The 13,499-nt window shown below is 33.7% G+C and overlaps 1 protein-coding gene across 5 annotated transcripts in view; it reads left to right on the top strand.

Annotated features, from left to right (window-relative positions):
• Positions 1-13,499, top strand: part of Kifap3 (kinesin associated protein 3) — a 164,549-nt gene that overhangs the window by 84,682 nt on the left and 66,368 nt on the right. For all 5 annotated transcript variants that reach the window (XM_010615688.3, XM_010615687.3, XM_010615692.3 and 2 more), the window contains one exon: positions 9,212-9,312. In XM_010615688.3, the coding sequence (XP_010613990.1) occupies positions 9,212-9,312 (101 nt within the window). The remainder of the gene's footprint in view (positions 1-9,211; positions 9,313-13,499) is intronic.

Raw genomic sequence — 13,499 nt, 5'->3', positions numbered from 1 at the left:
AAAAAAAAAAAAAAAAAAAAAAATTAGATTTTTAAATGTGTCTATCCCACACTATTATTTTGAGGATCAGATGAGAGAATTAATATGTATTTCATAACTAGGAAGTCCCACAAATGTTAGTCATGAAGAGAAAGACTTGAGAATAATGTTTGCTGAATGACAGATTAGGAGCACAAAAAACAGTTTCCATTACTTACATAGCTTCCTTTAATGAAGTGTGTAATTCAGAACACAAGTCTGCTAATACAATGATATTCAAAGTGTGGTACACAGACTATTTGGTGTGTTGTTGTTATTTTTAACTAGTCTAAAATGAGTAAGTCCAGATTTGAAAATAAGCATTTCAATATATATATAGCAGTTTCACAAAATAAGATTATGTCTCCTGAAAGAAATAATAATTTTGGACTTCTGTTTTGAGCATGTTTTGTTTGATTTCATTTTTGTTATACATAACTAAAGTATTGTTTCTTAGCATATTATTGGAAGGAAAATAAAAACCCAGCCCTCCACCACAGTAGTTTGAAAAGCATTGTTCATACAGATTAAATAAGTTTCACACCCAGATAAGCAAACTGTTCCTTAAACATATTCAGAAGTTCATTTAATACTGAACCCCACATCACAAGTTATCTTTCCTTGGGATTCTGCCTACGGTCTCTTATAAGGAAAGATAAAAATGAGGAACTAATAATGTTACATGCTAATGCTTCTAAGCTTTTTTATATTTATAACACTTATAATAGCTAAAAATCATAATATTCTAGTACTTTATTCTTTTTAAGCTTTTTTCAATATAATTAATGAACCCATGTATAATTAAAAAATTAACTAGCTCTGACATATTTCCTTTAATCATTAAAACTGCGCTGGTCACTGATAACAGTACTGAATATGAGTAGTATGAAGGCTTGAGCCGTAATTTAAATCTTGATTCAAATTTCTATTTATATATATAAAACTTGCTTTTTCTAAGGAAAAGTTTGTATGTAAGTATTAATTGGTGTGGCTGGCTTGTGCAGAAACTAACTTTATTAGTTGTAGCCAAAAAATTGTTTCCTATATTCAATAGCATACATCAGGCTTGTTTCAGAATTTCACATGAATTATCTCCAATATATAAATGTATAATAGGAGTAATGTTAGACCATATTGTCTTCACTGGGAGACAAATTAGAGTTTCTAAGTAGTTCTAAATTGGTATAAATGTTTTTATATTTTGTGAGTAGAACCTGAATTGCTTTTGAGAGTAATAGTGGTACCTGATTTATTTTGCCTAGATTACATTTAAGTAATCTGAGTTTCAGGCCATTTTACAGAGCTATGGGAAGATTTCATCAGCATATAGAGTCAGTCCAGGTCAAATGTTAAATGAGAAATGTTTGATTTTTTTCCGGTTTAGGCAAGTCTGATTTCCCTTATTGTTGGAGATCACCAGAGCAGATACTATTGGACTCTTAACTTTGATCACACAGAAATTGAGGGTTATTTCCTTTGACCATTCTGTCATATATCCTTAAATGAAAATTGACAATGTTAAGTTCTGAACACCTTTGAAATTTTCCCATCATGTTAAATTCACTTTTTTCATTCTATATTAATGACTTACTATTTAATCAACCGCCTCATAAAATGAAACTCATAAAACTTGTCTTTATTTTTAAAAAGAGCAGTATCTTGTAAGTGGCCTTTTCAGACTTGTTTATTAAAAAATTTTTTGGAAATGATCTGTATATTTTACATGTAGGAGGTGTTTTCCATTTTCTTGGAAATGAGGTTGCTGTTATTATGGTTTCTTTAAGAAATAGGTATATTTTTAAAACAGGGTTTGGCCTGTTTACCAAACTTAAGGAATTTCACACATCTGTTTCAGAATGCAGCTCCTCATAGACTACTGAGCTGTTTCTCAATTTTAATAGGCCTCATTTATCCTATAAATAAACCTACCTTTTCTTACCTGATCAAGTGAGCAAACAATAGAGGTCAGATGTGGCAAACACTAACAGAAAGCACATGGTCTCCCCGTCAGAGTGAGGTAGAGTCATATCAAGATTGCTTGAAGTTATTAATGGCAGTAAAATTTATGCTTCCTCCTGTTTTCCCAATTAAATCAAGGAGCCTTTTTTCTTAATATTCTTCTATTGCCAGCTGGTTTCAATACTTTGTGTGTGAACATTGCCTGTGGTGTCTCCATTTCTAGATGGTAAAATTTGGCCAAAGCACATTAAGTCAATGGTGTGGACCTATAAGCTAGAAAGCAGTTGTTGTTAAGGGTTTTATTTTGTTTCTTATCATTTGTACCACAAGGCTGCATAGTTACAGGATTTATTACCAATAAGTTGTAGTCTTTTCTGGATATAATCAATTCTGTGGACAGGGTAATAAAATAATTGAAAACACATTGAAAAATAAACAACATAGCTCAACATGCAGTTGTACACAATAAAAAATAATGAAAATCTGTCAAAAATGTTAGATATTAGAGTACTTATTTAGTGACTGTTACTTTAGAGAGCTGGTTAGTTTAGTGGTAGATTTATAATTTGCTTCTCATTGCATTAAATAATTGGACATAAAAATCATTCATCACAAAACTTTTTATACTTGTTTTCTTACTAATCATTGTAACTTATAAATTCTGTTATTCTTCCCACATACCTCTTGGTTAAAAATGGTTGGCTTTTATCTGTTAAATCTTTTCTAAACATCCGGTGTAGTTACAATGTTAAAAATTGATCTGTCCAAGTCTAATTTAAATTTTTTTTAATTAATTTATTCTTTTGAGACAGGGTCTCACTATGCAGTTGAGACTGACCTGGAATTCACTATGTAGCCCACGCTGTAGCAATCCTCCTGCCTCAGCCTCCCGAGTACTGGGATTACAGGCATGTGACACCACACCTGGTTCTATCCAAGACTAGTTTAAACTAAAGCTATCTAATTGAACTATGTATCCACAGTATATGCTCTAATAATTTAAGTTCTATCATGTGAAAAAGTAACAGAGATGTTCTAATATACCTTCAGTATATTTTCATGTGTTTTGAAATAGATGATATTGATGTTTAATAAATGTTGCAATTATCTTTTACATGATGGGTTTAGTCTGTGGCACTTTTGTTATACTGTATTGATAGGGCTTTGTGGGTTCTAATGCCTTAGTAAATGTAAAAATACATATGGTTTTTGAAACATGTTGTATTCATATAGAATTTCCAGGGTAATATATCACCTTAATGTTGCCCTATTCCAATATAGGTGTGCTTATATTCCCACTTCTCTTATCTTTGCATGGAGCCTTTGTGACTTCAAAGGAACTATTCTACTTTGAACGAAGACAAGGGGTAGAAGGGTATGAGAATCTGGTTAATAATGTGGCCCATAACTTGTGTTCTCACTCTATTTTCCCAAAGGGTTGTGCCGGTCTGCTCCAGAAGCGGAAATTTGGCCTTGCGTTCTAGTGTGCAAAACTCGTATTTCTGACTTAACTGTGAATGGAAAATCCCAAGTGTCTTACAAAATTAGTAGCTGAATGGTGCTTTTACTGATCAGTTCAGAGATGAAAAAATTGAAGACATTTTAAAATTCAAATCCCAGCATGTGTTTTCCCCTTTAATTGGCAGAAAAATGGATCATGAGAGTAGCCCAAAGAGCTGATTTATTTTTTTCCTTCTGCTCTTTGGGCTAAACCACAGCTGTAAATTTCTTTAGGAAAAAGAGGCAATGTTTCTTATAAACTATTGAATGTCTTTAATAAGTGTAGTAATTCCCACAAAATCAGTTACTGAAGTTAATGACCAGCTTGTTAAGGTATTCAGTGCCCTCAGCTGGGAGTGGCCAATGGGGGGGGTGGCTACACAAATGCTAAGATATTCGTAACACTTTCAAATAATGATCCAGTTAATTAACAGTGAATTCCTGTGGAAATCCTATGGAAGTACTTATAACCTGTGCATTTAATGGCTATTGAGTTCATCATGATTCATGTTTATTACCATAAATACCAAAGGAATCATAATGACTAGGCCATTTTTCTATCCTGCCCTTATTACTTGAACTGATTTGACTAACCCACCCCTAGGCATTAAGAACCTAGTTCTCAAAATATCCAGTGTTTTCATTGTTCTGTTCAAAATTCACAGAGCCTTTGGTGCCGTGCCAGTGTACCAATTGTTGGCAGCCTGTTTTTACTTGGGGTGACATTAGGGAATAATTGATGTCTGTACGTCTTAAAGGAGACCTTTTGAAATGTCTGCCAGTTATAGGGTGTGGAGTAATCATAGCTGGTTTGTGGCTTCTAGTCATGAATTCTTAGGAGAAAATCATACCCTGTCACCCTGTTTCTTGTAGGAATTCATTTAGGGTATGTAATATTTTCTTGAGGTTTATTTTGTTAAGGACTCGGATATCCTTCTAGTGAGTGAAGAAGACTATTTATTAGCTTCTAGTAAAGGATACACTCTTAATTTTACTTGGACCATTCAGTCTCTCTAATGGCAGATTATTGCTATGTGATCTGTAGATCAGCCTTTAAGTAAAAACAATAAATGTTGGCTGCCAACCAGATGTTATTTTCTGTGCTTAGCTGGGTTTGTATAGATGAAATCAGGCTGTATTTCTAGACATCTTCCCGCTCCACATACTCACTGTGGTCTTAAAATGTTTTGTCATTTTGTTGTCACTGTCAGCTATCTACTAGATGCCGTGAAGTTATAGGCTGCATTTTTATTAAGAAATTCATCTTTTATATAATCATTTATGATACAGTGAATAAGATACCTGTGATTTATGTACTATAATCTTCATATATTGCACTTTCTTAGAGGTGAAAAGAAATTGTGTGATTTGTAACAGCAAGATATAAATTAGAATCAGGAAGGTAACATCTGGGCAACAAGGGCATTTATAAAATATTACATTATTTGGACTGAAAGGGCTAGTTTGAATGAATACCAGTTTGTACTTTTTTCATTCCCTACTTAAATAATAAATGGGAAAATTAATTGTGCAGGTATTTGTAAATCAGTTGTTTGAATTCTAAGAGAACATTTGCCCAGACAGAATCAAGTAGACATCAGCAACTTGGCTTAGATAAATCTCTGAATATATTATGGTCCCTTAGATCTGTCATCACCTCTTTTCACACACTTTCCTCAAGGGAAAAAATATGTCTGGCTCAGCTCTGGTTATATTCCTATGTCTTTGGTCCAGCTGTGTGTAGACCAAACATGAAGGGATTTACCTCTGTGTTGGTGGAAGCAGTGCAGCTAATTAGGAGTTTTGTTTTTAGTGTTCTCAGACTTCTCTGTCCTTTCATCACATGGTAGCCCATCACCACCATGGCCATTGACCACTCTAAAAGTGAAAACAAGTTCCATTCCAGATAGGAAAGCATGAAAGCAGAAGGAGAAATTTATAACGTGTGTGGAAGCCAGTGGGGGAAGGAGGAACTCATTTTCCTTTCTCAGTTTTTAGTGAAGAATTTGAGAATAAGAGAATGATGAAGGATTCTTATTAGATAAGGGTCACTTGAGTGGAGCCTCTGAAGTAAGATGACTTTCTAATCCCATACTTTTGGAATAACAAAGCTTTATAAGAAAATAACTAGATGGAAAAGTGGCCAAGCACAGGTTCAGAGTAACCCTCTGAACCCTGTCTAGCTAATCACAGAGAAATCTTGGCTGCTTCTCAAACCTGCTTGACTTCTAACCATAGTTTTGAGAATAGAAGAATACATCACAACATGTGTATTAGGAATTGATGGTAATACTGTTCTCTTGGTGAAACAAAATATTATTTTTGATAACCTAATGACAATAAATTTATTGAATTGATTTAGCATTGTCAGACTGTGGTAAGTGCTTTACCAGGATTCTGTCACCTAATCCTTACATAATAACTTTTTGAGATAAGGAAAGTCGTTATCTCACTTTGCAGATAAAGAAACTGAAGTACAGAATCTAAACAGCCTACAAGGCCAGATAGCTAATGAGTGTCAGAATCACAAATTTAACCTAAGCCAGCTTCCTTCAGAGCAGTCTGCCCCTGCCAGGAATATCAGTCATCCATTGGTACCTACTATACCTAGACACAGATTCTATGATTTCGTGTCTGCATTTCATCTCTTGCTTCTCCAATTTTTGCACTTTCTTTCCCAGAAGCCCCAGATCTACAGCATCTCTTCCAGGAGCATCTCCCTCCTGTACTGTACCCTAAGGGGTAATGATGCTATTTGTCTGGCTTTGGTTTGTTTTTTGCTTTTGTTTTATTTTTTGCAGTCATTGGGTGGAACTCTAGGGCCTCGTGCATAGTACGCAAGCACTGTGTCACTGAGCTGTATCCCCTACCTACCTGACATTTTTGGTTTCACTCTTGCTGCTGTTTCCTGGAAGGCTCATGAAAGTATGTGCATGGGCTGTATAGTCAGTGCTAGGCATGAATCCCAGATTTACAGCTGTGTTTCCTTTTGAAAGAGTTAGAACCCTAGCCAGTGTTATTGCCCAATCTTGAAGACAAAACATTTCCTACCTCTTCAGTTGTTGTCAAGACTAAATTTAGAAAATGAATGCTGAACGTGGAATAGGAATAATACTTTGTTTAGCCCTTTCTCTTTCCCCTCCTCTCAAAGAATTTTGGTTAGAAAGTTTGGTTATCTTATAACCTGATGCCCTTAAGAGTTTCTGTTTCTTTTAGTCCTTTTTTTTTTAGTTTTCAGCAAATTTCTGGCTAAGTTGATCATTATAGGAAAAGAGTATGAGAAATTTGAGGCATGTTGAGAGGGTTTTTGTTTTTTGTATTTACATCTACGTTTGTTTTTAATAGAGGATCACAGGTAGAGAAGAATTACAATGGTATAGGGAAGAATTACAAGACTGTACCTTTGGCCATGAGTATGAAGTGAAAAAGAAAGAGTATATGAGCAAGTACAGAATTAGGACTGACTGCTGAGGAAGCACCACATTTTTTGCAAGTAGATATTTAGATTTGCTATAAAAGTTTTGTTCTGTATGAGAACTTTTTTACATATTATTCACCAACTTATAATTTGGGATTCTTCTCTATACATTCTATCCTGATTCGATACATATATGTATATGTGAGTGAGACAGAGATCGGGGAGAGACAGAGAAGACTGGTCTTGTTATCCTTTAAAGAAAACACAGTATCTCTTAATGGCAAACCTTTATTTCCTCTCTCTATATATGTGATGCAGCACCTAAAGACATTTTTTTTGTTGTTGTTTTCTTTTTTATTGAGTTTATTGGTAGTTTTTAAGTATACAGTACAGTTACATTCACCATTGGGATCTTGTACCTTTACATGATAGATCTTAGTTCTCATTTTTTTCCCTATTCCCCTGCCCTCTCTTCACCCCCTCTACCCTCCCCTATTTACAAAGACTTTGTTTCCATTTTTTCCTTTCTTCATATTTTTTCTTTTCCCTCATTTCCTTTCCCCTACCCTTCCCATTATCCCTACACCTTTAGCCCTTTTCTTCCTATTTCACATTATCAGTTATACAATTTGGATCTTATTTACACTTTTAGTTTTTCACACCAGAGAAACTATTCAGTATTTACACGTGTGTCTTATTTATTTCACTTAAGAGTATGACCTCAATATGCATCCATTTCCCTATGAATGACTCTAGTTTCTCATTCCTTATGGCTGAGTCGTACTCCATTTTATAGAAAAACCACATCTTTATCCAGTCTCCAACTGATGGGCAACTGGGTTGATTTCAAGTTTTAGCTATTACAAACTGTACCGCTATAAACATGGGTGCACATATATCACTGTGGTATAATTCTTTTAATTCTTTTGGAAAGACACTGTTTTTTAAAATCTTTTTATTTACATTGACAATGGACAGACTGTCCTGGAGCACAGATTAAAAACTTCTTTTTCTATTTCATTCTTAGTTCCACATTGGATTTTTGTGTTTTATGATTTACTTTGGTAGTGAGGAATCTTTTATATTGGTTACTGATTTTTATTTGTTCCTTTTACCATCAAGTAAGTTGCATGGTTTCAAATCCTACTTTTCAGTAAATTCATTATATAGAGAAAATATCTTCAAATAATATTTTGTGAAAATTAAGTAGCACTAGAACTTATCTATAGATGAAAAAAACAAAAAAAAAACCTAGAAGAGCAGGAAGAAACTGGTATTCAGAACATAAGAGCTTGCTTTAGTATGCTATTTGAAAAGATTTTATAATAGCTCACTTCCTGAGGAGAAAAAAGGATTTAATACTATGAAGCACTGTAAAGTTGGATTATTTTCATTTTTCACCTTCACATTTTAGAAACCTGTTTAAATATATTTCCCTACGGCAAGTGTACTTTGAGGTTTTAAAATAAGTATAAATAAATGCCTTCAATAGTGTAAAGATGTGATTTATGAAAATCTAATATTAGTAACTACAAATGTTATAATTTAATTGCTTTGATTTCAAGAGAAAAATGTTGGGGGTAAAAATTACCTAGTTTGTCTGTAATCTTATTTGAGTGATTTCACAATTTTTATATTGCTCTTCTCTCTAAATACAGTTCTCAACCTTAAATAATTAGTATAAATATTACATCTTCTATAGCCATTTACTTAGTAATATTCATCTTTAAGATTTTAAATATGACTTTTTCTCATATATCCCAGCTTTATATCTAGGCAAGTGCTCTAGCATTGGGCTACATCCAAAGCTCAGAACAATCTAACCTCAGAAATGCTGAGAAGATATTCCTTGTCCTATGCTTAGTGTAGCATTTTATACTCATACATATTTTTGTTATGAATCATTTCTACTTTCATCTTTTGAATATTTCCAGTTTTTGATTCATATAAATCATATATACTTTTTGTTTAATATTTCTCATATAATTGTCAAGAGATTGCATGAACCAGATGATAAAACAATAAGGATAGAGGAGGTCAGTGATGCACCCTGTTTTATTTTGGGGTTACTGAAAGTGGTTCAATTTTAGGGTTGTGGGTATTTTTTTCCCAAATGTATCCCAGCAAACATTAGTGTGCTCCAGGCTTCAGATCTGAATTAAGGAGCTCTGAATATTTTCCACATTAAGTTATAAGGGTTTGACTCAATAGTTTTAAGTTTTAGCATATTAATCTGAGTATTATAGAGTGTGTGTGTGTGTGTGTGTGTGTGTGTGTGTGTGTGTATACTTCACTATATCCATTATTTCTTCTTAGGCAATGAAAACTACAAACAAATAGCAATATGTGTGCTTTACCACATAAGCATGGATGATCGCTTTAAATCAATGTTTGCATACACTGATTGTATACCACAGGTAAGTGTTTTAACACTTAAAATATGTATTTTGTTTTGCTCTCTTCTCCTGATTTGTAAGATTGAATTTTCATTAAAAATATCAAAAATATGAATTTGTTGTAGAATATTCAGAAAGTACAGAAATGGAGGTACATCCCTAGCTCAGTGGTAAAGCACTTGCCTGTCGTGTCCAAGCTGGGTTCAGTCCTCAGCACTTCATTCAAATAAAGAACAGGATTGTGGAAAAATGAGAATAACTTTCTGTTATCCCAAACCTAGTTATTTAAGATTTTGATACACTTTCTTCTATACACTTAAAAAATAATAATATATTGAGATTATATGGCATATATGATTTTCATATATTGCTTTATTAATAGATCAGTATAGTTCCATTGAATACTTTTCAAACATTTTTTCTAATATGTAGATGTATTCTGTTTCATGACCATTAAATGTTGTTAAATTATGTTTAGATCTTTTTCCAGTTTATCACATAAAAATATAAGCAAATCCTTACGCACATATATAAATTTTCATTAAGAGTACTTGTGCCTTTGATACATTTTGACCAAATTATGTTCTAAGAAGTAGTAAGTTTATATATCCAATTAGCGTTTCATGATTAACAATAGTGGTTATTATTGTTTCTCTAATAGTGTGGCATTTTTCTGTTTTATATTCCAATGAACGTTGGTTACAGATATTTCCTAGTTTTCATTTGCCTTTTAATTTAGCTTATAGTTGATAGTTTTAAGTGCCTTGCATTTTGTTTTAAAAGCTTGGTTTTCAAGAACAGTTTTTTTTACTGCCCCTCCCTTCTCCTTCCCCCCCCCCACTTCTTTTATCTCCTTTTCTTTTTTTCTTTGTGTACTAGGATTTGAACCCAGGGCCGCACACCTACTAGGCAAGTGCTCTACCACTGAGCTATATCCCCAGCCACATACATATATTTTGGGGGTTCCAGGGATCAATCCCAGGACCTTGCACTTGCAAGGTAGGCATGGTGCCACTGAGCTAAATCCCAGCCCCCATCCATATTATTTGAAATAGTATCTTAATAAGTTTCCTAGGCAGTCCTTAAACTTGTAGTTCTCCTGCATCAGCCTCTTGAGTAGCTGAAATTGTAGACATGCACCACCTCTCTTGCTTGATATATTTCTCATGTTAGGTCTATCTGTTTTGAAGAAGCCTACTGGCTTTTTAAAAATATAGAATCTGTTTTAAGGTTAGAGATTCCATATCTATGCGATTGTGCCCTTAGGGATATTTACATTTATGGAATAATCACATTGTGCCATTAGTCATTAGTAAACCAGGCTCCACTAATATGAATATCTGATGATTGGAACACTGATTATTCTGCTTTTTAACATTAATTACTTTTATAGTTTTCTAAAATAGAAAAAACAAAATTGCAAAATTTATAATATACAAAACAACACACTTTTAAAAAATACTTCAAAGGAATATGACCAAGTCATACTTCCTAAAATAATTCCTCTTAGTAGTCCTACTGAACAATTTCCTATTGTCAAAATATGAAGAATATTAAATGTATGATAAAGTAATTGACATGTATAATAATTTATCTCTACATTAATTCACATTGACATCCTCTATTGCAAATTAGGAGGACAGTATTAAAATTAAAATTAAATTTGCTATTCTAGCATTTTAACACTTCACTTACATGGAGTTAAAACCTGATGAGCTCTCAAGGATAATTTCTTAGCCTTTCATATCAAGGGACAAATGAATTATGGTTGTTTATAGGAAGTAGACACCCTTCAAAGAATACACAACACACCTTATCTAACAAGGCAGGGCTTACAGAGATAGCAGGTTTCATACTATAGCCAATGAGGAGTGTGATCAAACTTTTTGTCAAACAAGTTTTCAGTAAAAGAGTAGCCATGTCAAGGGGAGATTATAGGTGATTTACTACAGTCTCACTCCATCTGTTTTAAAGGTTACTGCTTTGCAGTTTCAAAGGGTGTTCCTTTTTCAATCTCATTTAATGTCAAAACTTCATTGACTACAGGATATGAATTGAACAGCAGCCAAAAAGGACAAAACATTCTTGAACAGATTCATTGTTTTATCACATTTAGAATTTTTAAAGAATGATATTAAAGAGAAATAAATGCAAACCAAGGAGGGGTAGAAAACTTAACATTGAGTTTTGAATTTGTGATTGTCTTATTCTTTTAGAATGTGTAATGTCAAATATAAATTATAAAGCTTTATCATTAATGAATAAAATAAGCCTCTTTAGGCTTTTAGACATTGTTCTTATAATTTCCCCATACATTTTCAATAACAGTATTCCTTCATGTTTTCTTGCCAGCCCATTTTCTAACACCAGAAATAGCAGCAGTGGAATTTTCAGAACATTTGTAATCTGTATTTCATGAACAAAATTTTCCAAAACTCATTCAGGGCTCAAGGTTTTTTGTTTGACTTCAGCTCTTACTGGAATACTGAGGTTATGTACCATATTGTGTTGTAAATATCTAAAACTGTTTAGTATGAGACAGTATTTTGGAAAAAAAAAAAAAACAAATCTAGAATGTTTATACCTAAGGTTCCACTTAGTCTATAACTTGTACTTCATGGTGCCCAGTTTTGACATAATATTTAGGAAAATGTTGCTGTGACTATTGCTACCTACTGCCAGGTCTGTTGCAAAATAAGAGAGTGATGGAAAATAAAACAAATACAAATTAGGTGAAATCTCTTTTCCTTTCAGAGATGTTAATAGTTGCTAATGAGGCTTTAAACTTACTTGTAACAGCATCTGATTAACCTGCTTATTAAAGAAAGCCATATGGGTTGTTTGAGAGTTAATGTAATACTTTGTTCTTCTTGAATTATGTATATTAATAGTTGTTTAAGGGCCAGGGATTTAGCTCAGTGGTGCTGTGCCTGCCTTGCAAGTACAAGGTCCTGAGTTCAATCCCCTGTGATAGGTAGATAGATAGATAGATAGACAGACAGACAGACTGACCAGCTGACCGACCGACAGATAAAAATATATACATTTTTTTTAAATAGTGTAGTAAAGATCTTCAGGTATTGCACATAAATATTTCAAAGCACAGTGTAAAATAAATTCAAAGATAAGAAAGTAATGGCTCACTTGTAATGCAGGTTCATTTAAATGATCAAAAAAGTGGAATATGGTTATTCTTTAATATCAGATATTATATATAGACTATTAACTGTAAATCACTATTCAAAATTAGTAAAATTTCTCAATAAAATGTTGTCTTTCTTGTTTCTCATTTTTAATCTATTCAGTCTAAATACTGCCTTTCTTATACAGAATGTTTTGTAAGATGAACTTGTAATTTAGAAGTAAATTTTTTAAAAACATTTACCATCAAGAATAGGTGCCAATACATGAAACAGATCTTGCAATATTTCCCCAAACTCTACTGCTTTGCGTTCTCTATACTTCATTGTCTCTGATTATCCAATGTTCTCTAATTTTCTTCTCCCATTTGTCACTATCCTGCAAAATTTGGGGGCCAGATCAAATCGTGCTTTATACATGGTCTTAATGGTCTCAGTGGGTAGATTGCTTCAAGTAGGCGTATTTGGGATAACCAGGAGTTAATGGTTGTATTCTAATAATAGTTAAAAGTACACATTAACAGTTCATTGTTATTTAGACCTCCGTATGTTTTGTTTCAATAGGTGCAAATGCCATCCAGATGCTTATGAAAGTATTTATTGGTAATAGAACAGCCAATCAAAGTACATGGTTAGGTAGTGATGTCATGGTGTTATTTAATATTTTACCCTAGAACACTGCTCAAGAGTCTTCATAGTGATCCACATGCTTTCCCCCACCGTTGTCCTATTTGGGTCCTCTTTGATCTATATCCTTTTTTTTTTAGCTGAATGCTGGTAAACGTCCTTTCTGACAGCCCCCTTTGCTCTTGCCTGCCATTATCTGCTGAAGTTCAGAAACCAGAGCATCACTTCAAACACAAGAGTTAGGGAGTAGGCAGTCAGAAGAGATTCCGGAGGCTTGCGGAGTTCTGGTGTAATCATTCAAAGATGTTGGGGCAGTGCAGTGGGGGAGGAGGAGGTGTACGTGAATGCGGAGAGCTGTGGGGGTTGGCCTCTGGTCACTGGTAAATAAGTGAAGGCAGGTGCCAGAGAGTCTAGACACAGTGATTTCAGTCCTGGGTCGTT

The sequence above is a fragment of the Fukomys damarensis genome, unplaced genomic scaffold (assembly GCF_012274545.1).
Source record: "Fukomys damarensis isolate Sample0158 unplaced genomic scaffold, DMR_v1.0_HiC HiC_scaffold_19, whole genome shotgun sequence".
NCBI classification, from domain to species: Eukaryota; Metazoa; Chordata; class Mammalia; order Rodentia; family Bathyergidae; genus Fukomys; species Fukomys damarensis.
Note: the sequence above shows the minus strand (reverse complement) of the source record. Positions and strands in the feature narration are given on the sequence as shown.